The following is a 27,785-nucleotide window of genomic DNA, read 5'->3' as shown; positions in this document are numbered from 1 at the left end:
CTCTCTCAGATTTTAGTGTCAAACTCAATTTGAGAAAATGAATAAACTGAAAATATGGTGATGCTCATCGCTGGCCAAAGTGCGAAACCAGTGTAACTCAGTGCGCGACGTCGCAGACCCCCTATTGTACTTAAATTTTTCTCCGCAAAAATAGTCATCTTAATTTCTTGAAAACACCCTTGATTTTTCTTCTTGGTTTGCAGAATAGAGATAGACTTTGCTTGATTCTCTTCAAATACGTAAAGTAGGAGCGGACATTTTGAAACACCACACTGGAAAAAAAGTCGATTGGATCTAGAGTCAAGACTCTTAATAATATTGACAAGAAAAAATACTCTTGATTTAATCCGATTCTCCCTTGAATCGAAGCGCCGAGCCTCTTGATTTACGCAGATTTCCTTTCGATTTAACCAAAAAGTCCGATTAAATCAAGAGTATTTTTTCTTGTCAATGTTTTCAAGAGCCTGGACTCTAGAAATCCAAGCGACTTTTTATTCCAGTGCAAACTGGAGATACGTGATTTCGCACTTTGGTCATAGTTACGGACTTCCTTCGAGAAACCAAGGAACACACCCTGTGCGATTCACAGAATACTGTAGCTGGAACTTCCCGATCGTTTCCACGATCCATCCCACGGGGTCTCATCATCATCTCTTGATTTAGGCAGATTTCCTTTTGATTCAACCAAAAAGTCCGATTGAATCAAGAGTATTTTTTCTTGTCAATGTTTTTAAGAGCCTGGACTCTAGATCCAAGCGATTTTATTCCAATGCAAACTGGAGATGCGTGGTTTCGCACTTCGGTCATGGTTACGGACTTCTTGCGAGAAACCAAGGAACACACCCTGTGCGATTCACAGCATACTGGAACACACTGTAGCTGGAACTTCTCAACCGTTTCCAGGATCCATCCCACGGGGTCTCATCAGCATTTTCTCACTCTCGCTCCACCCTCGAGCGACGTCGGGACGTCGGCGACGACGCGGGATCGCGATTCGAGCCGGGGCGACAAAAAGGGCCGGATCAATTTATTAGCGACGATCATCATTCGACAAAAATGAAATGACACCCGGCGACTGGGGATGGGGAGTGAGGGCTCCCCCAGTGACAGCGGCCGCGGGGCGCGAGAGGTGTGAACTGATACGGAACGCTGCGCTGCGGCATCGCGCCGCGCGAACATGCAACCGCACTTAGCACACTTAGCACTGTCTTCGCCACGCTGTCCGCCGTTGCTACACCCGGAAAAATCGCCCTTTTCCCCCTGACTTCCAGGGGCACTTTGTCAATGAGTCTTAGGGCGCAGGATAAATACTCATGGCTCAGATGGGAACTTTCAAACTTTGTCTCATGTACGCTTGATTAGAGTACCTATATTCAGAGAGTATGGCCACTGGGGTTACCACCTCTGATTGGCTCAGCCATCTTAGGCTGAATGGAGCCCTTAGGACCCAAAAATGGCGGACGCCATAAATTAATGAAATGCAAAATGACTCAAAATGTAGTTTTCTTTGCTTATCGTAACGAGAAATTTACCCAAATGCACTATTGCGACATCTTTACATATTTTTAAGGCTAATCGTGTGCAATTTTTGAGAAAAATTATCGTAGATGTAGTAAGGTTGGCAGCAAGTGCGGTTGGTGATAACTGTCAAAAGTTGGCAATGACCCCCCTCCCATCCACAAAAACCAAAACAAAGCACCGCCATTTTTGAGTCCTAAGCCTCTCCATGGGGCCCAGTGGCCATACTCTCTCAATATAGGTACTCTACGCTTGATCAGAGGAAAAATGCAATTTCCGGATACACAGAGAAAAAAACTTCGTGCGTGGGACCCAAAGTTTAGGTAATATGGATCTCTGAAGTTTTCAGATTGAGCATCTGAACACTTTAGGTCTAGCTGTCGAGGTTTGGATCACGCATCTGAAACTTCAGTTCTTACATCGGAAGTACTTCAGATGTGAGATCAGAAGTTTTCGGAAGTGAGAACCGAAGTTTTTCGGATGTGAAAACCGAAGTACTTCAGATGTAAGAACTGAAGTTTCAGATGTGTGATTCAAACCACAGCAGCTGGACCTTAAGTGTTCAGATGCTCAATATGAAAACTTCAGAGGTCCATATGACCTAAACTTCGGGTCTCACGCACGAAGTTTTTTTCTCCGTGTACAAATGGGTCAATTGCTCTGGCCACAAAATTGTGTTATGATGCCTTATTCTAGCAGATTAACTAAAAATGATAAGGTCCATCCAAACAACACCTTTCTACGTTGAATATTAACCGAAAAATCGCGCCTAAAAAACTCGATTTATGACGTCATCCAACGCGGTAGTACATACCGTGTTATGCATTACCGCGGAGGATGACGTCAAAAACCTGACTTTTCAAAGGACGATATCTCGGCTAATATTCAACGAGAAAGTTGCTGTTTCGATGGATCTTCTTATTTTTAGCAGAAGAGCCTCTTGTTTTTATAAGAATCGAGCATCAAAACACAATTCTGTTACCAGCTCAACTGGCCCATTTGGCGACATTGAGATATCGTTTCGTTCTTTCGTGAGCGATATGACGAAATGAAATTTAAGGCTGTTTTTCACGGAATCGATGAACCGTTTTGAGAATTCATTAACATTTCACGTAAAATTTAACGTGGGATTTCATTCAAAGTTGATCTCAGCACTTGAGCCAACTGCGAGCTATCATTTTACCCCTTACACACAATTTGATACAGATGAACCCCAGTTTCACGACCTCATCTAAAACTCAGAATAAACTGTTGTATGGCACAGTTCTTTCATTTTGAAGAAAACATGCGATAGAATAAAATGCATCCGACATCTACTCTTTCCTGCTTTTAAAAGTCGGTTGTAGGTTAGAGGTACTATTTTTATGTAGTTTAGCGCAAGTTTGTGACACTGGTGATTCATCTCGAGGTTTTGAAGTTAAAAGTGCATATCAGACATGTTCAGTGCGATACTCATGGTTTTTTAGCTATTATCCGCGAGTAAAAACTTTTCTATCTATATTAAAATGTACATTTTAAAAAAAAATAGCGGACATTGTAAAATTTGCTAACGAGATTTTTAGAAACCTAGCCATAGAGCCAATTTGAAACATTCAACTTGGCAACTCTACCACGCAAAAGGGAAATTCTTCCATGAAAGGAGATCCTCATTGAATAGCTTGTCAATTATTGAGAGACGACAAATGAAAAAGCTTATTAAAAAAAGAGGACAGGAGAAAATCGCCAAAGAAGCTTTCTATCTACGTCCCTGGTTTCAGGGTTTAGTGAATTTTCTTGGATTATCTTAAAAATGATTCCAAACTACATTCTTGAACACAAGACGTGATGAGGAGAGGACGAGGATGGAAAAGGATAAAGAGAGCCTCAAGAGACGTAATCATAGTAATTTTAACAACTTTGTAGCGGGATTGCTACAAGAGCTCCGATACTTACTGTTCTAGAGAAGGAAAAGTTGTTTCACAGCGAGGGCAAACATTGCTTTCCTCGTCATCTAATTGCTCATCCCGACTATCATCTAGAGTTCCACTTGACAGCTGCGACGCTGAAAACAGAAGAGAGGAAAGTTACATTATAAAATTGAAAAAGGGAAGTGACGAAAAACACGTATCTGATTTTAAGCATTCAGAGAGGTCGGCGTACTGGGTCGTTTTACAGGAGAATTGAAGAAGAAATCGCCATCATACAAAAAAAGAAAAATTAACCAAAATTTTGTGTTAGGACGGAAAGTAGAACACGAAAGGAACACAAAACTCCGGTTAATCTCTAGGTTCGTTTTTACTTTCGGTTAAGTGTGCGGAATTTTCTGGTTGAATTAATCAACTGTTTCGGTTGAAAAACTCAGTAACTATAAAAACTATGCACAATTAGCTAGTACCAATTTTCGCAAGTCACAACCGACGGACAGTGATGAAGAACACTTGAGCACATTAGGGGAGCAAAACACCTCTAATTTTGAGTTGCCTCGAGGCAACCGCTTGGTTAATTTAACCTAACGTTTCAGTTACTGGAACTAAAAATTTGGTTGATCAACTTTGATTTAAAGAAGGTCATTTTGCATTATGTAACCGAAAGCTAATCAACCCGATGTTACCGAAGACCAATTAACTTTTAACTTAGTAAATGCCATGATTTTCTCGGAACCGCGCACATTTTTACAATGGTTTTTCATATTCTTGGAGCGGATTAAGGGTTGAACAGGATTTACCGATACCACGATTCCGCGCATCTCATACATGTCCCTGTATAATTAATAAGCTGAATTATAAACACTTTGCTCCGCCTCAAATGATTGATAAACATATAAAAGCGTTATAATAGCCGATCAATCATATAGAATTTCGGCCCGAGCATGAGCCGCTAATTTCGGACACACGAGCCGATCGGCACCTTATAGAGCGATATTCAAATACACCGCGTGGCGAGGCTATAAGGGTATATGTATATTATATAGGTAGCACACGCGAACGGCATTCTGCCTTTACATCTCACTCCCGGCATGACAAAGGGTTCATTTTTATTTCAGGGCCATGTTGCCGAATCGTGCGCAGCGCCCGATTGAAATGCGTCGTTACGCGTGGCGATTTGCAAGCGTCGCGAGCACCACCAAGATTTTTATAATGCACAATAACAGCTTCTGCCAATTTAATGCATCACGGCTATTGAGACCGCTTTATCAATCAAACGGCATAGCAACCCTTCCTCGGGTCGCGGGGTGGGGCTCGCGTCTAATTTATCACTTCAGAAACCTCATCCGCAGCTTTCGGGGACCGACCCTCCGTCCCGATAGCATCGCCGAGCGACGCGTCTCAACCCCGGCGTGCTAAGGAACAACGACGTATGAGCCTTTAGACGAGGCCAACTTGCCCCGAATTTAATGTTTATTTTGCAGGAAAGTTTTGAATATTCTTATTGGTAATTTTCTAAAATACTAGATTGAATTCCGGAGACACTTTCCTGAAAATTCCAAAGACAAATATTTACAAGTATTCTTTAAAATGCGTATTTTGTTTGTAGAGATTTGGCACCATCCGAAAGTTAATACGACGTTTTTGCGTAACACAAAGGAACGGTTCCTCCGTTAATTTCCTCAAATCTACATTTTCAGGCGAATGAAAACTCTTGATGCAAATCTTCGATTTCCTTGCCCGGCCTCTAAGGAAGAAATAAATGAAAAAGGGACCAATCGTTTATGACTCAGCAGAGTTTACGGCAAATTACTATGTGAGTTTTTTCCGTTTAAGTTTTGATGTAGACCTATGTGTCAAATATTTTTCCACAATTAGGCAAATAAATCGTAATTCTAAGCTTGAAAATTTCGACTTATTTTACGATAAGTTTCAATTAAATTTCGAGGCTCTGCTATCTGATTGATGTTAGTCCGTAAAAATGTCAAGGCATGGTATTCTTTAATTTTCTTTAAAAAAAGAAAAAAGAAAAACGGAGACTTTAAAATGCTGTAATTATACAGATTTGTGTTCTCAGAATATGGCCATCAAAATGTCATGTATATTTTTCCCCAAAATACGCCTCCTTTTCAATTAAAATGTTCCTACGTCTTTGTCGCTCTATAATAATTCAACCTGTCAAGTTTTATTTTTCTTTCTTTTTAATGAAATATCATTAATTTTTTATGTTTAGTGTGTGAAAACTTTATCAGTAAACCAAAAAAGAAACAATGCATGAAAATGTGTTCAGCTTCACAAATGTACATCGCACAGTGGTCAAAAATGGGGGAATTAGTGGACAAATTAAGATCCTCTGTCAAACTGTTGGTCCCCAGTAGAGTTTAAATCCCGGAAAAATTCATGTTTTTATTTTTTTTAATTATTTATATATGTCAGACCGTATTGTTTATAGAACGTTGTTATAGAATAGACTTTGTAGCATTATTTCAATAAAATATGCAAACTTTCAGAAATTTAAAAAAAAGAAAGAAAAATGGAGAGAAAAAATGTAAAAAAGATTTAAATAGTCAAAAAAAGAATTTAAAGAATTTTTCTGGGATCTAAAGTCTACTGGGAACCAATAGTCGTACATCATTTTTAAAAAGTTAGGCAGAAGATCTTAATTTGTCCACTAATTTCCCATTTTGGACCATTGTGCGATGAAAATTTGATAAACTGAACCCAATTGAATGCATTGAAGACCGATAAGAACATTGTTCCCCATGATCTCTGCAGGAGTTTAAACTAAAAATCTCGACTCATACAAGATAATGCGTCACTTTATTCAAGAAAATTAGTCAAAGAAAATTTATGTTGAAAAAACCCGACTTAAGGCCAATCAAAGTAAGATCATTTCGTGGCGAAAAAATATTTTTAGTAACTACAATGCAAAACCACTTACAGGATAATGTGTCGCGATTTTTCCAATATTGCTGAAAACCGTACGTTCGAATACACTAACTTTTATATCAGACTATGAACAATCATAAAAAGCGGTCACATAAAAACGGACGAGGTGAAAAACAAGTCTTAAATGATAGCACACGATTTGCCGAAGAGTGCACAAAAACATCCAAAAATCAACTAAAAAGTCATATTATTTTTCGTAACACGAGCTATACTCGACTGCTGTAGCAAGAAAGAATTGATACAAATTAAATTAAATTTGTTTTTCGTAATAGAGTCACTGAAAATGGGGGTGTCTTAATTTTAGGTTAATTCAGCATTTGCGTAACGCGGGGGTGCGGATGGAGTCGGCGCGGGGCAGGGTGCGAGCGAGGCTATGCGGTAAAGTCAACTGACGGAGGTGATAGGTGCAGTCCCGGCATTAAAAATAATAAATCGAAACCAAACAGGTGAATCGGAGGTAGCCATGATCGGTGTCATGGATGAGGGGGTGAGGGGTTGATGGGAGCGAGAGGGGTCGGATGGGGTCGAGGGATGTGAACGGTGGCCAGCAGGGATAGTTCTCACTCCTCGACTCCGTCCCTCTCCTTCACGCTCCAGAGATTTCTCAAAATCACGTGGTCAAATTACCCCCCCCCCCCCCCAACCCTGCATCTTTGGAATCACTCAATTTTCCGATGACCGCGGAAATTTTAACAAGTTCAGCGGTAAATTTGCCTGGATGTCCAATTTTTGAAATGTTACATTTTTCGAAGAAGATGTGGGAGGGGATATTTGCATCTGATTTGGCGCTGACAGTCTTGTGGATATACAGACTGAGCAGATGATAACTAGGTTATTTTGCTGTCTATAAAATTCAACCTAATTTAGAGGAACGATGTATTTCGATGAATCTTCGATTTGAAGGCCAATTGCCTGGCCTGGTAACGTTTGATGTTCCACGTTCTTCACTTTTGGCTGGATCATATTACATTTATGAGCCAATAATGTCTAAGCTGCAAATGGTAGATTAACATTGAATTAAGGAGAAGATTTTAACATCAAGAATCTTGGCTTTATATTTTCAATGCTTTGAGTATATTCATTGAATCATCTTGCGGCAATATTTCACTTAACTTTAATTTATCAATGAATGGCCCTCCTCGTCTTTCTTTTTCACTTTTTGTCATTTCTTTAAGGATATTTTTTACCTACGTCCATCATACTCAAAATGTGAAACACAAAAGGAGGTAGGAGAAGACAAACAACCGCATAAGGGCAGTTCTTACCATTTTAAGAAACACATGTTTAAATTTCAAAATTACAAAGTGCTAAGGGCAGGAAAAAAGCTCAAACTCACTGTTTGATGCTTAAAAATTAGATTCAAAGGTGAATTTCTTACAGAATACATTTTCAGATTGCCTAGTATTGGTTAAAATTATATTAGTGATTCATTTATGACGCAGAGGGCGCCCAATGAAAGGTTGGAGGGAAGGGATTGAAGCGGAAATGTTAAGGTGCTCAATCCCCCAAGATTTGTGGTTTGAAAGAGAGCAGTGGAGGTTAGGAGTCGTAGAGCGCGAGGGAGTGCTGTAAAGCGACTTATATGCATGTATTCATTTATTCAAAAAAATAATACGCGTATGCATCTGTCTTTCAAGCCCCTCAGGCCCTCAAATATCGAAAAGTTCGAAACATTGTGTCGGCGAAAAAACAAGAGAAATCAGTCGATTCGAAAAGTACGACCCTAATTGGTTAAATACGACGCGGTCAATATGTTTTCAGAAGCCTAATACGTTGGAAAAATGTGCGGAGTGAATTAAGAGAGCCCAAGAGGCCAAACATTGGAGGGGCCAAAGTGGGATTGATTTCATTTCCTGATCTGCTTTCAGTGAGTTTCACACGATTGACTCGCAGTCACGAGCTGGAGGGTTGAGGGGTGACGCCGCAAATTGAAGCGTTGAACAGAGGGAGAGGGCGGTCTTACACTCACTTATCACCTATTCCATCGTGAAGGACAACCAAAAAAGTCCATGCTGCAATCGCATATAAACTTCCATTTACTCGGAAAATTAAGGAGATTTGGCGGTCACAAAAATCGACTGTGTTCAAAAAATCATGTTTTACTTTCTCGCTCCCCTTGCGGACAGAGGCAATATTGTCATCCTACAATTTTTTTTTAAAAAAATTTGAATTTTATCATTTCTAGGCATTTTAAGGTACCTGAAGTAAAACAAAAAAGAACAAATTTGAGTAAATTTACGTCCATCCGTCTAGCGTCCCTGAATGTATGGATCTTAAAGTTTATGAAACTTCGAATTGGATAGATGATTCAAGTTTCCATTTTCCGGTTGTTTTTAAAGATGAAAAAGGGAACGCCTGAAAAATCGGATGGACATAATTTTTTCAGTAAAAAGGCTGTTTGCTCTACCGTTTAAGCTTCGTTCATTTTAAGCTCATAGTATTGTTGATAAAATCATATATGTAGTTTTCTGATACCACCGTTGAACATTTGACGGATGATAATATTTGGGTTCTCTATAGAGCTAAATCTTAAATAGACCGCATTTCACAGATAGGAACCAAGCCACATCAGCTATTGCCTAATTTAACAGGACACTTCAATTTTTACAAGAGAACGTTTGTGCGGATTCATTTAAAAACATTTCGGAATTTGCTCTGTACTATGCAGAAAATGTACTGAAATTAGCACAAAAACTCGCACAACCATTTTCATGTAAGAAATTAAATTGCCCAATTAAATGTTGGGACGACAAATGTAGCTTGGTTCCTTTCTACTTAACACGGTCCAAATGAGAGGAAATTTCAGTCATTTCACCCTGTGTCCTCCTCGATAAGTTTCGTGGATCACGGAAGAGCTGAGAGAGTCCTCCTCACATCAACTTAAAAGCAGGGTGAAGGGTTGTTAGACTACGGATACGGCATGATCACCAGTGCTTGAAGCTGAGGGTTCCGAGGCTCATCTCATCTCAGTGAGTCCACCTGCGCCCGAATGGCCAGTAACGGACATTTCACCTGACGCTCATCTAATATGCATAAACGTAGCGCAATTATTCAGGGTAACGCACCATGGATCGGAAACGGAATTTTTCAAGCAGTAACTGGTACATGCAAAGACTTCCTAGTACTACCACTACCATCCACCATCACCAGCCTAGGTTTCCTCTGGCAAAGTTGCCGGTACTTGATCATTGGTTATCGTAATAGAATGTTTTATCCAGTGGCGTAGCGTGCTTTGCGATATACCGATTGAACTGAAATTTAAACCTATGAACAAGGATCGATAAACAAGGTGTTCGCAACAAAAACCTAAGGAATAGATTCTTTACCTTAGCTTCGAATGGGGAGATATCGACATTCGATTATCACCCCTCGCACCGATTTTGTCTATTCGTTCCTTCTTAATCATTAAGCGAATATTCGCGATCGAATATCATTCACCTTGAATGATATTCGACGATTGTGCATTTTTTTAAACGACATTGGACTTTTTTCTAATACGTGATTGTAAAATACTGCTAAAACAAAATATGAAAACGCAGTCATTGCCAAATTTCCTCTAATGAAATACGATTTTTTGGAAAAACTTGCAGTTACCTTTTTCTGAATTTCATACAATTTTACCCGCAATTTAATAATTTATATCGGAAAATTTCAAGTCAAAGTAGTTTTCTCGAAAATGAATATTGTATGAGAAAAAACTACGGAACATGCGAATGCTCATACACAGTTTTAACTATCGATTCGGTGAATTATGCCACATTACTGGTTCGTTTCAAAAAAAGTGTGTTACTTTAACATAAGACGTTTAACCCTCTAAGGCACAGCGATATGAATTCGTAACAACGTATTTTCGGGGGTTTTAAAAATTGAATCATTCCCCTGTGCCATGATTTTGCAAAATTTCATCAGTTTTTTCTTTTTTTGAAAAAACGATTCCCTTAACTTAAAAATTTTGGGGAAAAATTTGATAGTCTATTTCTTTACGCAAGCTACAAAATATATTGGTGTCCTCTAGAATCTGAGATCCTAAATTAATTCATGCTATGGAGGGTTAAAAACGAATCATGTATAACGGTCAATGAAGGGTTCGAATCGCATTAAATCTAGAAAAATCGATTCGAAACCAAGTATCATCGAGTGAAATTGACAGCTCTAACCGTCCATCGGGGCAAATTCCACATGCAGAGCTTCCCAGACTTAAAATGCGGCAGATAGAATCATTTCGCGGCTTGGAAACGCGAACGCAATAAAAGCATAAAAACCAGGCGAAAGGCTTCCATCTGTCTTGACTTCCGCCGATGACGTGACTAAAACATTGAGGGACCGCGAAGCCTCTGGTCGTTACTCGTCAGAATCTCTGATGCCCCCTCGGTGCCCTCCCGTTTGCCCTTTCGCCCCGCGAGAACCCATGACTGATTTCACATATGCCACCGGCACTGGCCACTTGACTTCCATAATTAAGCCCACGGCCCACCTTGGTCAGGCAACCGTGACCCTCCAACCCCTCCCTTCTCACCTCAACGACACTGCCCCGCAACGACAAACCACCCCCATGCGCCACGGGCCCCGGTCCCTTCGTCGCGACACCGCAAATGAGTAAATTGAAATTCATTCCCCTGATAACAAAGTTATGATTTCTTAGTATTCTGTTGGAGGGGCTCTGATATGACATCAGCTGCACTGCCGTGCTAAGGGAGAACGCCGTATGAACATTCGAGAGTTGCCAAATTTCCCTCCATGAAACATATATTTTTGACAACATTCGTGCATATTTTTCTTTGACATTTTCAGTTAATTTAGATTAAATTACGGACAAAAGTGTCTGAGATTTTTGGAAAATAATATTCACAATTTTCTCATTAATTTCGGTTTGTAGTGGTAGACACTTGGCAACGCCTGAAGGCTCATACGGCGTTCTTCCTTAGCACGGCAGTGCAGTCCTATGCGTGCATGGGGCTCGGGGGGGGGGGGGAGATCCGGATAACTTCCGAGTGTGTGTGTGTGTGTGGGGGGGGGGGGGGTTAAATCGTAAGGGTGGGGGAGAGGTCTTGGGGAAATATCCTTGATCTCCCCTGAAAATTATTGACTGGGGAAAGTTTAAGATGGTTCCTTGGTGCTGCCGGTCACGGAGAAAGAAGACCTCTAAGAATTAATGTGAAAAACCCGATGGTTACTTAAAAACGAGAGGTGATTCCAGTCTACATTTGAAGTTTGGACCGCATTGATCAGAAGGCACAATGCCACGTTAACGTAGGTTTAAGAAAAAGAGTTTTGAGGTTCAAAAAATGCGCATGGGCACTTGGAAGATGAAAAGTTCAAAAAGGCGCAGAGAGCTTTCAGTTTTATTGCTTCCACAATTATGCCTCAGAAATAGCGTCATTCCACACTGCTAATGATGCAACTTTTTGTGAAATGTGGTTTGATTCCGTTGTTCAAAAGGTTTATTTTACGTCGACCATTTCTGATAGCTTTTGTTATGGACTAAAATTTCAAAACATTTTAGGATAAGTCTTACGGACCTGTCCCCCCCCCTTCCTGCTGGAGATTTCTTGCTAGACCCTCACATTTCACTCACTCGCCAGCACGCGCTCAAAATCTTCTTGTAAACGTCGCACAGTGGACAGAGTCAATTAGAGAAGTTGGACATGAAAATTTTGATGTTTATCTCGTCAAATTTTAAATTTTCAGGGGTGCTACAAGCAGAAAATTTCACGAAGAAACCAATGAAACCACTCCTAGAACCTCGAAGTTTTTTATAAACGGAGTTATAAGCGTTTAAAGTTTCCAAATTATGTCCGACCTCTCCCATTGACTCGATCCACGGTGCGTCGGCTAACTGGTTAAAGATTTCAAGAAATGTTGACTACTCAACAATTTTTTCCGAGGGCTTGGGTATTACTGAAAGCTCGAAATTTATTTGCGCCCTCTGCACGAAATGAGCGTGGTGGCCGCGGTAAACAATGCTAATGAGCCGGCAAAAACCCCAAATCGGCGCAGTTTGGGGAGGTTAGCTCCATCTCTATAACCTGTGAGTAAACAGGGGGAGGGGGGTCGTTGTCGTGTCAACTGGCCGCATCGTCGGAGTGCGGAGCAGGCAGCTCACACAGGTGCAGTTTGATGTATAACAGACAATAAATCCCTGGTCAACAGATAGTATTCTGCGGCAGCTGTCGTCGTATGTTTGGCCCTATTTAATCGGAGCCCGCGCCCCGCGCACCCCTCTCGCGGCGGAAGTTATTGTAACCCATCAACCCCATCCTTCAGCGTAAATAATCACCTCGCCGAGGACAAATTAAGCACGACACTACGCAGTGTACAGTCAACACCACCGCCGAGCCGCTGTCGAGCCCCGTGCCCCTCTCACACTGACCTCGCGCCTTCGCCCTTAAACCAATTGGTGGATGTGAAAATCTAGCAATTCCATCAATTCCAATAAAATTCCTAAATTCTGGGGCTTACCAAATTTTTGGTATAGTATTAAAATTGAATTTGTTCTAAAAACAATGTATTTTCTGAAGATACTGACCTCGCGCCTTCGCTTCAAAATGAATCGGAGGATGTGAACATCTAGAAATTCCATTGATTCCATTCAAATTCCTAAATTTTGGGGCATTCCAAATGTTTTATATCGTTTGTACAATGTATTTTCTGAAGATATTGACCTCGCGCCTTCGTTCTAAAATGAATTGGTGCATGTTAAAAACTAACAATAGTATTAGCTTCATTAAAATGTCTAAATTTTAGAGCATATCAAATTTTATATCTACAAATGGATTAAAGAGTCTTTCTAAGAGTTTACTTTCAATATTTTTAATTTAATTGAGGAACGAAGTAGATTTTGAATTTTAACCTTTTCTTGTTTTTTTGGGATGGTTCATTCTTTATTCTAAAAAAAATAATCCCTGTCACATAATATGAGTCTTGTGCTTTACTGAAGATTCTTCTTTTCCCATCATACAATTGTTTTTTCAATCAATGGCATGGTCCCATGTTCAAATCCTTCTCAATCGTTTTACAAGATCAAGGTTGGATCAAAATTTGATTGTGTAAATAAATGGATTTTCGAAGTTCGAAGAACTCCATTCATTCCGTATAAAAAGCTTAAAACTAAAATTCAGAATGTTTATGATTTTTTTCGAGGCATTTTTAATTACAAAAATTACGGCAAAAAAGATTAAAAAGCCGTTACGAGAGGTATTTAATACGGCGAAATAGCGTATTAGAATTTCATTTTAAATGACGCTAATTTCAACAATTTAAACGGGACTCTTAAAGTTTCCGAAAAAGAAGGCATACAACATTTCACCTCGCCACTACTTTGATTTGTTCCTCCAACGGCCCTGGTTATAACACAACCACAAAAATTAAGTATCTTTCAATGCTTCATTAAAAAAACAAAAACAAAATAAATAAATAAAAAAATGGGGAGAAAGACAGCAGAAACAGTGGAAAAAATAGTCTTTATTGAGCACACGATTCCTCAAAATCTGCTTTCCAAAATCATGCTTAGAATTTCCATCACTGATAGCCATGGACAGAGAGCACGGCAGGTGTGTCACGAAACTCGGAAACCATCACCGAAAAACGGGCTCCCTCATTCGGAGGTCAAAAATCCAGTTATCATTTTGCGGCTGTAATCCGCGGGGAAAATTATGCAGCTGAATGAGGAGATAATTAAAATCCCGGGATGGAACTAATAACTCGAGTCCGCCTTAAGCCCCTACAAAGGGTTGCGCATACGACACGCACTACGCAACGCGACAGCGCACGAACCCACTCACACAGTCACACGCCGGAGTTTAATGGTTCCGGCGCGGCGCATGTCATCTTTTGTCCCGCGTCATTGGGGTAGTGCTCCCGTGTTTGGATGGGCGGAGTGTCACATGTATTAATCTTTATTAACCGACATCGTTTTCCAGTCAACAATCCGATTATTCAGCTAAAACAGTCGCCTTTACAACTAGCACAATGCGGCCTCCGCACTGCAGCCTGCGCCCCCGACTCCACTGTCATAACGACCGATATTTCTCCCTTTTTTTTCATCCTGATTTTTTCCTCCTAATTTTTTTTACAATGCAAAGCCACAAACGGATGCAGGACGAGTTACAACTTAATCGTGGCACACCCCACCCCGACACGTTTTTACCGTGTTTTTTATGATGTTCACGCATCTTTACGGTCTTTTTTCTGTTTATTTCTTTTTGCCTACACACCTCTTCTTTCTGACTGGCATCAGATTCCCGCATGTAATTTTTTAGAATGAGAGGAGGCCAGAAAAAAAGGCAGAAAATGAAATGTACTCCTCAATAATAAATGAAAAAAATTGTTCCTCTAACAAGCGCGTGTTAATTTTCGAATATCTTCATCAAACATCTGCCAGAACTCTTTCGGAGTCTCGTACAACGCATAATGACTTTATGTAAAATTCTAAACTAAAAAGTAGGATAAACTTATACTTTTTCACCTACAACACTTTGGCATGACATTTAATCCTCTTTCTTTAATTTTTCAAAATGGTTTACATTGGGTTGTACTATTTTCAATTCAGTACATTATCTATGTCATAAAATACATTACAAAAAGGATCCGAATTTTTTAGTTTTGTAATTATGGGTAGAATCAAAATTATTTTTAATAAAAAGACAATTATTTTCTGCAGGGGCAGAGCGGAGTCCTACCTACATAAATTCTTTACTTACGGATTTATTTTTTTACTTTAAAAAAACGTCTGATTGGTAATTACTCTCAAAAGTATATGATTAAAGTTAGAAGTACAATTGTACTTGAATACTCATGATGTCTCATGATCTCGCAAAGAAAGTAGGGATAAAATCAACCTACAGAAACAAACGATGAGCAGTAGTGATGGAGATAAAATCCAGCTCTCGATCAACCAAATTAGTTAGAACATGCAAAATAATGAACGTGAGTCTTCATCTTCATTTGCATCGTCTCTTCGCAGCAACAACCCTTAGCACCCAACATAAACGACAAAGTACAAGTCTTGAAAACGATTAATCATTTTATTCGTAGGCGTTAATGGAGGGAATTAAACGTCGGGGGAAAACAATTTGAGCCACAGACAAAAATTAGAGGAGAGGAACGAAAAATGGGCATCCCTCCTCCCCCAAAAGCTGAGCCGGGTGTGATGTGTAATGCGGTTGAACAAAGGCCAAAGCTGTAAAGCGATCCGCTTTTCATCGATGCGAACCCATATTTCGGATAATACAGTCACACATACGTATTTATATTAATATTATTACTGCTATTAATGATAAAGTTGTTTTACCCTTGGTATTGACTCTGTCTTTGTGTTCGCGATCCATTGTCACTCCCTGACGGCGAGAAAAGAACCTCATCCCTCTCTCCCGCTCACCCCTCTCGCCGCAACCTTCCCCCACAAACACAGATAACATCTCTATTAGCCCGTTTCGACTTTTGACCTTTTTTTCGTAGCCCTGCGACTGATAGCGGAAATGCGGCGAATTAAATTACAGTCGCATCTGAATCCCTCCCGTTTGCCAGACTGTGCTCAACAATTCCACTATTTATAAGTTTCCTCCTCAGTCTTTATTTAGTAGAGGTTTGCAGATAGTTACTTTGAACGCAGGGTTTCTTTCCATTCGAAGAACCACGTTTTCTTTCCTTAGAAACGGGACTCACATTTGTGAGGAAAATGCTCTATTGTGACAGATTTGCAGGATTTTGATTTATTCAGAGATATGATTAAACAAGTTTTCCATAAACGCTAGGTGTCCAAACAATTGAACGAGCTAGTAAAGAAATGTGGACGTTTTAAAAAGGCTGCATCCTCCAAAAAGTAATAGTTCCAAAGAGACTAACTTGAAATAATCCCGTGAGGTAGATTTGTTCAAGAGGATAATAGAAATGAAATAATTCCTAACCGGCTACCCATTTTGAATAACTTGCCCTTTTTCGCTTTTGCGCGGAATATAGGGAATTTCTTATCCAACGCATACACCGAAAAAGAACAAGTTATCCGCCAGGCGCCAGGACGACAAGGTCACCACACCTATTCTTATAATTTTTTTTTCTATTTTAAATATATGAACGATGTAACAGGCAATAATTCTTCATGGGAATTTTTTTTTAACGATTTGCTGTTTATGACTTCCCACTGCATTTTGATCAGTGATTCACAGTGCGCTTTGTCGATAACCGCGTATTAATTTCAACTGTTTTACTCAAGAATTAATGTGTTCCGATAAATTTTTCCGATACATTTTTCCGTCTGGTAGAAGACGTAGGGGACGCCCAGCAAAATCGTGGATTGGTGGCATTCAAGATGAAATCACAAGATGCCATCTACCAGATGACATCTGGATCAATAGGCAAGGATGGCGATTAGGCGTCGCAGAGCGCCCGAGCGCGCTGTAAAGCGACTGGAATGTATGTATGTAAATGTTTAGCTTTTGATATTCGACCACGTAATTTTCAGCGAAATCATCTTAAATTTGGGTCTTGCAGTGTGCAAAGAAAAAGTAACCTCGTAATCTGCTCATGAGACCTCAGGAACATAGTAATCCATACACGTGTAGTAATATTTACCCCAAGCATGGGTCTGTGTACCTACAAAGTGATCAAATGTTACTTACTCGGTGTACTAAATATGAAGCTACTACTCTTCAGGATATTATAATTATCATTAATTTTGTGTGAATTTGGCGTCAATGTCTATTGACCGCGCGAGATGGTTTCATTGTGCAGCGTTGAGCCTTCAGTTTGAATATTGGATTTTTGACGGTCTGGTTAGGCGGTAGAATTGGAAGGGGACTTGGAACGGATGCATTAATTCGATTCATAATAATCTATTTTAAATCTGAGTCTAAGTTGAATGCGATCTCTAATTGAGATGCACTGCGATCACGCTCGCCAATTCCTCGGTTTTATGGGCACGTCTCCTGTTGAAATCGTTGCGTGGCATATGTTTGTTCACACTCGGGCGTAGACTCTCAAATTGATCGCCTAAGCGCGAAACCACGTATCTCCCTCTGCGACGTTGCAGAACTTTCGTCATACTTTAATTTTTCTGGCGAAAACTAGTGAAAACGTTTCTCTCTGTTAGCGAAACGCTCAGTATATGAATTTCAGACTAATAAGTTGGCTTACTTCTCCGCGAAAAAATAAAATGGGAGCGGAAATTTTAAAAGTTCCGCAATGAAGATACGTGGTTTCGCCCTTTGATCATCGAAAGTGTAAAATCGGAAGGGCGTATACAATGATTGCTTCAGATCAAACATGGATCTGTTCCGTAATGAGATAAACTATGGTGAAACATTTTATAGGAGTGGCGTCCCATATGAACTCAATAGATAGACCACCAGTGACCAGGTGGTCACACCATAGACCACCAGTATTGGTATTTTTACTACAAAACTGGTAACTTTATCAGTTCGTTAGTAAAGTTATCAATGGTAAAAGGTTGCGTAAAATGCTATTTTTGTGCATGTACCGAGTGACAGTCCCAATTCACGAGGATACCACTATTCGACCACGTGGGAGCTCGCGTTGCCTACGCTGTAAATTGAAGGCGAACTGTCAATGCGTTTAAGTTATGGTCTCCGCGTTCGGATAAAATATATTTTTTGGTGTATGATCCAAATAAGCGTGACATTAACGGACATACTACTGTTCGGTAACGGTAGAACTCGTGGTGCCTACACTAAAAATTGAAGGCAAACTGACATTGCGTTAAAGCAACTTCTTAGCGTTTGGTAAAAGGTTATTTTTTGTGTAAATTCCGAGTAATTTTGTCTTTTCACTAAAAAAGAGAAGCAGGAAGAAAAAGAAATGAGCCATTTTCCTTCAAAAAATGGACTTTTCCAACTTTAAAACATTTCGAGAAACATTTGAAATTATTTCCCCATTTTCACCCGTCCTCACGGAGGTTCCCTCTTTTCACACGATTAGGCTGGCCACCTGGTTGCGTAGATGAGAACTTTCTGCACTCCTGAAAGAAAGCCAAAGCTATCGAACAGTCGGCCAACAAACTAGCGGATTCAAGGGATAAACTCGGGAATGAAGAAAGAGAAATACAGCTCCGAGTAAACGGTCCAAGCGTGAGTTTCCCGGCCAAAATTGGCGAGGGTCGGGAAAAGTTCCAAAGCCGCTTCGTCAGACAAAATATATGACAACGGGAAAGCACGAGAGATGTAAACCATTTAATAAATTAATAAATAAAAGTCGAGGAATCGGAGAGAACGAAAATGGGGTGGTGCTCAGGAAACGAGTCACTCATAACTCCTCAAAGCGTTTCTTTTTCATTCGAAAGATGTAGAAAGTTGGAAATAATTACTAATATGGTGGGGCGGGGGCTCGAGAATAACGGGAGGGGAAAGAAAACCCAGGCAAGACACCCGCGCCACCCCGGCTACATTTGTTACTGATAGTTTTATGGGCGTCGACCCCGACAACGCTTTCTTGTTTTCAAAGCGATAAAAAAGTGAGTCGAGAGGTTAGGCACGGGGCTCGGCTATGAAGATAAAATTAAAATTAGTTCTTTCCTGATATTCCCTACCCCGTCCTCCTTATTCCTCATTTGTTCACCTCGATCGATATTCTTTTCGGCCGAGTCGGCGAGGGAGTCCTGGCAAAACAAATTTCCACTTGGATCGAACAATTAAAACAATATTTTCTCGCGACAGAAATGTCATCGAGACTTTCTTCCCAGTTTCGTCACAGTTTCGATTGCCTTTAAAAGAATCTTCTTTGCAACAATGAGTATACTTAAAGAGGAGTGCCGAAAGGAGGAATATTTCGCTTCAACAATTGCGTACCGTTACAAAGTAAGGCGAGTAACAGTTAAAGCTGGCTGGGCTAAACTGCCAAAGTCGTGATTTCAGTGATTTTGCTATGATTGACCTGCACCAAGCCCGAAAAGGCTAATGCATTAAGATGACTCGATAGCTAAGGGAAAATACCGCCTATCTGCAAAACAGAAGATTTTGCAGGACAGAAAAAAAAAGTGTTGCCATTTTTGTAATTTTGAGGTTAGATTTGCAATTTTTTCCATTACAGCGTCATTATAGCACTCTCGAAGCAGTATTGGAAAAAAACTAAAAATACCAGCTTAAGTATTTTACACTGTAGAATGCAGCAAAGCCGCTAACTCATTTTCGCCAAAGTTGCCAGTTAGGCCGTATTGTTCCTTATCCCTCGAAATAGAATCTGCGGGCTGATTGTTGAAATTGATAGACAAAGAAGACAAAGGGAGTACGGAGCGATCCTATTGATTGAGGTGGGTGGTTCCTATAGACTAAAGGAGAAATTGATGGACTAACTATAGGGTCACTTGTGGGTTGCCGTTTGTTAGTCTGTTACATACCTACCTCCTTTTTCCATTGCAACCACCCGTTTCCACCATTACGATCCCTTCATATACCTTTTACCTTCTTTATCTATAGCTTTGTCGATAAATTCCAATTATCGGCCCACTGTAGAGTAAACGAGTATGGCTCAACGATTCGAGACTAATTATCAGAGCGAATAACAGAGAGGGCGGGTGTGGCCACTCAAGAACGGCCGAGCTTGATGCGGCGCGTCAGGCTGAGGCTGGATGCCCGGGCGCGAGCAGGAAAGGCCTTTGCGAGAAGACAGGGACAGGGGAGGCGTATAATTAAAAAGACGAAAAGTTTCCGAAGGGACCGGGATAGCGAGTGGAAACGGGGACAAACGGAAAACGGGATGGCGGGACGTGAAGGCGGAGGCGATGCTGGAGGAGTTGGAAAATAACTGCGAGATTTGCATTCGCCTTTAATTCGACGCCGCGCCGATCCGGGACCTCGAGTCTTCAAGCCGTAAAAACAGACATGTTTATGGCCCGCCCCGCGAGTGATAAGAATATTTAAGTGTTCTAATTGTTTCAATTAGGTCCCGCTCCGTCCCTGCCACGCCGGTGGCTCTGATTTGTGACGTCATCGTCGCGGAGTCGTTACTAACATCTGAGCTTTCCTAATTATCAACTGTCATTTCTCAGTTCTCCCCGATCCCTCCTCACCACCCCGAAACTTATCTAACGCTCTCCTCAAGTCGGTGTAGTTTAAAAGTCCGACTCTTATATTCCAATGATTCCGTTCGTTCCTCGGGTAATAAGTCGTTTTACCTAAACATATGAGTATATCGACGGCGAAACTTCAATACACGTATCTCAACTTAACAATCCCCGCTCCCTTTTCATTTTTTTGATGAAGAAATAACCAACACTGTTCCTTTAAGTTTTCACAGAAATTTCTTCGCCTAAGAAAGAAGAACCATGGAGGTTTTTTGGAATTGACGTTGAGTGGTTTGTCATCCAAAAAATAAAGTAAGGGAGGAAGTCTGCAACGTCGCGAACCGAGATACGAGGTTTGGGAGTTTTATCGTCGATATTGTTCTATGAAACCTTATCCAGCGGACGGAATAAATATTTCACGGTGATCAGGATGGATAAATGTCTCGGAACAATCTGCTTCATAATATTTCTACAAATAGTTGTGTAAAACGCACGCCTCTCAATCTTCCTTCGAAACATTTATTAGATTACCGTGGATTTTAATTTAAATGGCTGACGATAAAAAAAAAAAAAATAATAATATGGTGGAAACATAAATTTAGGACCTCTTCGATGAAAAGGCGAAGAAGATTTCCAATGCTGCTGAGATTGTAAAACGCAATTCCTAAACTACTAATAATTTTTCCAAAATTTGTGCCAATAATTCTTCCGTGAGTCTCCTCTGAATTTGTCTTCCCTAATGTACGTCAACAGTAAGTCGGCTATAAATGAATTTCATCTCTTGCAAATGCTCTGAAAAATTGCCCCATCTTAGGAGCACTGCAGGCCTCATAGGTCCTTTTTCCAAAGGAGTTCTTCATTATAACCAAACTTTTCTACATAAAAGAGAGAGTAAAATTAACTATCTCTCTAGAAGTATGAAAAAACGGCGAGCTGATCATTAAAAATTTATCTAAGCACAGCGGAACAATGAAAAATCTATACATCCTATAAACTTGCCAACATAAAAGGAATTATTTTTAATGATGAGGACCCGCGAACTGACGGTAAGGCTATCCGGAAAGGAAAATTCGCTATGATGCGAATTCTGTCATTAGAATTGGTTCTTCCCTTGGAGACTTTGTTTCCTCTGGGAGTATAGTGAAAACCGAGAATCTAATGGTCGGTTGGTTGATCAATATGAAACCGGTTAAAATTCGCCTTCAAATAGAGAGGATACCAACCCGTTGTCGTGACCGCAGGCGTGGGCGTGGCACGGCGCACGGATACTACTTTGAGAGCGGGAGGCAAGGACGAAACAAGTTCCCCGAGGCGTGTCGTTTCGCTAGGCTAGAACCCCGTAAGAACATTCAAATGTTGCCAAACTTAGCTGACGCCTCGGCGACCAAACTTAGTTAGTCCTGATGAAAAATCTCAGAGCATGTCTCTACATAAAATTTCCAGATATTTTAGATCAAATTGCGAACAAAATTGTCTCAAAAATAGGATGAAAAGCATTTACAGAAGAACAAGTTTCCAAATAGATTTGCATTTAATCGAAGGACATTTTGCAACGTCTGAAGGTTCAAACAGCATTTTTGCCGGGCACGCCAGAATGGTTCATGAACAAAGGTGAACTTCAGATCTTGACGAATAAGTTGCGATCTATTGAGTTCATTTTGGAGAAAGTTAAAGAATTAAATGTGCATCGTAACTGAACAATTTTGACAAGTGTAGGGGATCAAACCTTTTTGACTTTTTTATTATTTTTGCACCGATGTATTCATAAAATCCTCTTCTACACTCCACGCAACACCTCATTTTAAAGTTTTTAATCTAAGACTCTTTTCTCCGTGGGCCGCCATGAAAAAAATAAAGTCTGCCCGTCCTAGAAACGAGGACTTTCCTTTCTTTATAGATAAAAAACGAAATAATTAGCTTACTTGATTCCCGATCATAACGATTTTCGGTCAAATTGCCACAAAGGTCAAAATGTAAAGGATGCCTTGGGCCCATCACCAATTCGTGTCCTCTATCTAAATCTTGCTCTATCTTGAAGTATATCTGCAAAAATACAAGTAATATATATTTCACCAAGAGTGTTCAGTTAAACATGTGCGTGTTTATGGTAAGTTTCAGTTACTTTTTTTCGGTCCGATCAACGCAAAGGACTTGGTTAATTGATAACATTTTTTATTCAATCGACCGAAACTGTAAGTACTCTGAGACGTCTAGGAATGAAGAAATTTTCCTGCTGAACTAATGCACTCCTGTATTTTTCTTTACCAATCAGAGGTCACAACTTACGAGTATGGCTAGCAGATTGAACTTTCACCATTACGAACCAGATTTGATGCTGCTGGCGGTTTGCGCCTAATCTTGTAAGAGGCTGCAAATTTTCAACCCAATCCCAAGGATTTGGTCAACGTAACGCACAGCTTTGGCGCATATAACGCAAAGAAAAACTAACAAAATAATATCCGCACGCTTAGGTTAATTTGTGTTCAAAGCGTGGATTTGACATGAAATCTGTGCTGTCTGATAAATGAAACCACGAGGAAATTATCTCAATTTTGTCCAGAAGAAATAATTTCGATTCCGTTCATTTTATGATACTAGCTAAAACTGAATTAATTTCCTCCACCGCGTAGCAATATAATAAGAAAACGTCTGATAGCAGTGTTAAATAGTTACCTTGCCCTGAAAAAAGTGTACCCGGACATTCTGCTCTTTCTCGTCATCTGAGCTTCTAACGTACTTCATCCAGGTGAGTGAGCCTATGGTAGCATCCAAGAATCCTTTCCTGCCGGCTGCTCGCACCTACAAAAAATTATACAATACAAAAATATTAAACTTATGTAATTAGTTATCAACTGTTCATCAATTTTTGTGATCCGTAAAAATTGTTTTAACGGAAACTAACTTGCAGTATCTTATTTTAAGACCCTTTAGGCATGTAGAAAGTCCGTGGTTAAGGAAATGCGCAATGCAGACAGTTTGGTTCATTCCGAATAATTCAATTAATTACTAATTGAGTGAATACATTAAACCATTCATTTCATGTGTCTCTTTTTCCGGCAAGCTTTGTGAAAGCTAAGTTTTGCGGTAATCTTTTATGTCTCTCTTCCTTTTCATGCTTTTGTTCTAGCTGAACTCGAAATGGATCCGAGGAAGGAATAAAGAGAGGAAAGCATTAATTCGAGTCGACGAAAATGTCACGGTGTGGTAGCGCGAGCTCGGCATCCCTTCCGCGTCCCTTTGTTGAGAGAAAGTGAAACAGTCAGGGCTGAGGAACAGTAAGTTAAGTTAGGTTAGGCAAATCAGAGTAAATGCGTCGGAGTGGGAGAGGGGGGGGGGGGGGGGAGAAGTAAGGAGAAAAAATGAGAGCCTCTGATGGGAGTAATTGATGATAGGGTGTTCGGGTAATTACAGGGGGATAAGATAGATGTGTGGTCTTTGTGACACAAGTAACGAACCTCCTTCACAGGACGTCATGGAGGACCCCGGAGGTGGAGGGGAGCGGAGGGGGGTTTGAAGGGATCCAAGGACCTCCTTCTCATCAACCTACCATTTCGTTCCATTACGCTGTGATTTCTCCGTAGTAATGTATACCTCTGCTTATTCGCTGTATCGAAACAAAACACTCCTCCCGCTTAAGTTCGGGCCGCTTCGAGCGGCTGTCACGAGTTACAATTCCAAATTGAGGAAAACCCCTCCTGACGTCTAATAACCTCGAGAGGGATTTTTTGGGAGATGCTGATGAGAAGGGAAATTAAATTACATCTGAAGGATGACTCATTAAGCTTGGGACAGAGGTCGATTCACTTTCCGTAATTGCCTTGACCAAAAAAAGGGCTGATCCTAGGAAAAGGGCCAAAAGGGGGGGAGGGGGCTGTCTTCAGCCCCCCTCCCCCCACAGGAAAAAAGGGAAATACAAAATAAGAGGAGGAGGGAAAAAGAATGGAGGAAATTCACGGAGAAAAATCTATGGCTTATAAACCAATTAGTGGTTCAAATGGAACACCAGTAATAGAAGTGAAGGCAAGTACATATACCTTAGTTATGGTATATATACCATACCATACCATGATATGTGCTACCACAGTATGGTTCACAGGCCGATAATCATTAGTTCATATACAACTATTAATGGTGTTCCATATGAACCACTAATTGCGATTTATAAGCCCTGCCTTTTTCTCAGTGTAGCATGTAAACATGTACTACAAAAGTTTATGAAGACCAGACTTGTACATGTCTGTGGTTATTTCCTCTTTTTCGAGAGGAGTTTCCCGGAGAAAAGTTATGGATACATTTCGATGGAAGTATGAAATCTCTAATCACAAATTTTACTTACAAAATGCCGCTAATTTTACTCCTGATAACAAGCAAAACGCGGCAAAATTTTACAGAAATTGCCCGGCTATTTTCCTAGGGAAAAAATGGTTATGATCAGATTTTGCGGCTTCCTCAATGACAGTTTTTTAAAAAATTACACTACTTTCAGCGAGATGAATTTTTTAAAAGTCATTTTTTGTACCATCCATAGACGGTAAACAGTTATACGATAGTTTATCTTCTCTCAAACCGTGAGGCACTTTCGTTATCCTATTATTGAAATGGTGAGGCATTGAATCACTGCAGCACAAAAGTATTCTTGTGCGCCGGTAACGGGATGAAAGCAAAAAGCTTCAGCTATCAGCTGAGTGCTGAAAATGTAGAGCCTAGGACTGGGAAACGTTCGGATATAACGGCAGTCTGAAAGACGCTGAAACGGAAAATGAAGAAGGAAGGGTAAGCAAGGAAAATGGAGTCGCTGGGCGAGAATCAAAACTAGTAGGGGTTGCCTGGAGTGGAAAGGAGTAAAGACAGGAGAGACATGAAGAGAAAGCTGGACAAAACGGGAGAGGCAAATGGCAGAGGAGACTGAAACCAACGCCCCCCTCCCTCCCACTCTTTCTGAAAGTTGGGGGTGAGGGAGACTGAAGAGTAACGAGAATATCTCCACCCATTGAGCTTGGAGTAGAGATTCTTCAGTCACTTTTATCCTGAATTCCCCTGCTCGATCCCTCGCTGCCAACTACTAACCGCGCACTTCAGGTATCTTTCAAGTTGTTTCCATAAAGTTGAAAGGGATCCCTCGCCGTAAACGTAGATACATAAATATTTATTCACTTTTTTCACTCCGTCAATTTATTCGTGATAATACGGTTTAGACGGGAATTCGCTGGGGATATTTTCAAAAGGTGGTTGTTAGCTGAGAGTGGTTTGAATCCCAGAATATCTCAACCGAGAAAAGAGCATGTCGTTCTCAGCCTGAGTGCGTCATTTAATTCATTATTAATTAATGTCTTTCTTACCTTTGATGTCGATTCAAAACATAGCGCGGTAAGGAATATGAGAGTATTATTATTTCCTCAGTCCGTGCAGTTGCAAATAATTTATTTTATTTTATAAATAAATGTTCTTACTTTCTCTCTCTCCATTTCTCTTCCTCTTTCTAACCCACTCTATAAGTTATTTTTCTTATTTGTATCTTTTTAACTTTTAAATTTCGATTTTTTAGAGAGGATGCACTATCCATTTTAAAAATCTAGTATTCACATCAAATTTTGTTTTAAATAGGCGAGAGCTGTATCTCGCGAGCGAGCGTAGGCAATGAACTCATCTCAGATTTCGCCCGCAAAATCTAGCGTATGCAACCCGACCTACCGAAGAGTTAAAATAGTTGCATGTTGGGTTCGGACCAAACTTCGTACTGTTCTTCCGTTGTTTTTGGCGTTGTTTAGAGTTGAAAGAGTGTTTTTTTTAACAATTATGTTTAAAAAAAGGCTCAGATTTTATCCAAATGCTAACCGTGAAATATGAATCGATTAAAAAAGAAAAACGTGAAACGATCGGCAGTGACTCGATCGACAATGATTTAGATTGTCAGTTCATTAAAGTCCCAGCGTAGATGCGATCGACATTTATCGATCAAAAAATAAAAATGTGAACCAATAGACAGCGACTCTATCGACTGGATCGAAAAACCTCAATCTACTTACGACGTTGTTGATCGACTCATGGGGCTCCTTGATCGATTCACGGGATTGTCAATCTAATCACGGATTTCTCAACTGATTTATGGATTAGTCGATCGATTCATAGATTGGCCGATTTTTTCTCGAATTTGTCGATGTATTCACGATTGTGATATAATCATTTGAATCGGTTTAAGGTTTCGTTCGTCGATGGATTCATGTCGATCGAGTCCATACCGCTCCATAATATACGTGGGAGAAATTGAGGGGCTGGAATGGAGGCCTGCGGGGCTGAGCATCGGCACGCGCTGGAGCCGGGGCCGGGCCGTGGCAGGGTCCCTCGACGCAGCGAGCGAGACCCATTTCGAGTTGGGCGCTGCGCCCTGCGCCATCCCTGCCGACAGGGACGTTAATTTATCATCTCTCATTGCTAGACAGATTGCCGCCGTCACATTGTTGAACGTACTCCGGCCCCGATCCGCCGATCCGCGGAGTGAATTAGCCGACGCATCGTAAGAGCAGCACGTGAGCACGCGTCCCTGTTATTCTTGCGAAAACAACTCCTGATTGCTTGCTTATTTCCGAACGGAAGCGTAGCCTCCAGGCTCCGTGTTTGTACCTAAGAGAGGGTGTAATTACATTTGGACTCGATTCACGTTAGCCCGACCGGTCTTCGTTTTTTGGATAAAAATACGAGGAGAGAAAAGAAGACATGGAGAAAAAAGAAACCCAAGAGGAAAACCCGAGAAAAAAAGTAGGAAAAATAGGTAAAAGAGGGAGAAAAATAGGAAGAAGAAGAGAAAAAAGCGGAAGAAGATGAGAGAGAATAAGAAAAGGAGAAAAAAAACGAAAAGGAGAAAGAGGAGGAAAAGGAGAAAGAAGAAGGAAAACAGGAAGAAAGAAGGAAAAAGAGGAAGAAAAGAAAGAGAAGAACAGATAAGAGAATTAGTTACTTTTTTGTCTTTTCCTTCCTTTTTCCGGTTTTTCCTTCTTTTTCTTATAAACATTTTCTTCTACTTCTCCTTCTTATAAACATTTTCTTCTACTTCTTTTTCTTATAAACATTTTCTTCTACTTCTTCTTCTTATAAACATTTTCTTCTACTTCTTCTTCTTATAAACATTTTCTTCTACTTCTTCTTCTTCTTCTTTTTCTTATTATAAATCGCTTTCTTTTACTTCTTTTTCTACTACTACTTCTTATTCTTCTTCTTGTAAATCTTTTTATTATACTTCTTCTTCTTTTCCCCCTTCTTCTCCTCCTCCTCATTCGTCTCCCGATCCTGAATAAAGGCAAAAGGAGAAGAATTTCCCTTCTTCGCTTTTTCCTTGCTCCTTCCCCCTTTTTATTCTTCCATCTCTGTTTATTCTTCCTCCTCTTCCTCCTTGTTGATAGGGTCAT

At 40.4% G+C, this 27,785-nt stretch overlaps 1 protein-coding gene across 2 annotated transcripts in view; it reads right to left on the bottom strand.

Annotated features, from left to right (window-relative positions):
• The window catches only part of LOC109041352 (transcription factor hamlet), a 128,079-nt gene that overhangs the window by 9,145 nt on the left and 91,149 nt on the right, over window positions 1–27,785 (bottom strand). For both annotated transcript variants that reach the window (XM_019057694.2, XM_019057696.2), the window contains exons 3-5: window positions 23,056–23,181; window positions 22,305–22,425; window positions 3,451–3,559 (exon numbers count right to left, since the gene is read on the bottom strand). In XM_019057694.2, coding sequence (XP_018913239.2) covers window positions 3,451–3,559; window positions 22,305–22,425; window positions 23,056–23,181 — 356 coding nt within the window. The remainder of the gene's footprint in view (window positions 1–3,450; window positions 3,560–22,304; window positions 22,426–23,055; window positions 23,182–27,785) is intronic.

The sequence above is a fragment of the Bemisia tabaci genome, chromosome 1, assembly GCF_918797505.1.
Source record: "Bemisia tabaci chromosome 1, PGI_BMITA_v3".
Lineage (NCBI taxonomy): Eukaryota > Metazoa > Arthropoda > Insecta > Hemiptera > Aleyrodidae > Bemisia > Bemisia tabaci.
The sequence above is the reverse complement of the archived record's forward strand: the minus strand, read 5'-3'. Positions and strand labels throughout refer to the sequence as shown.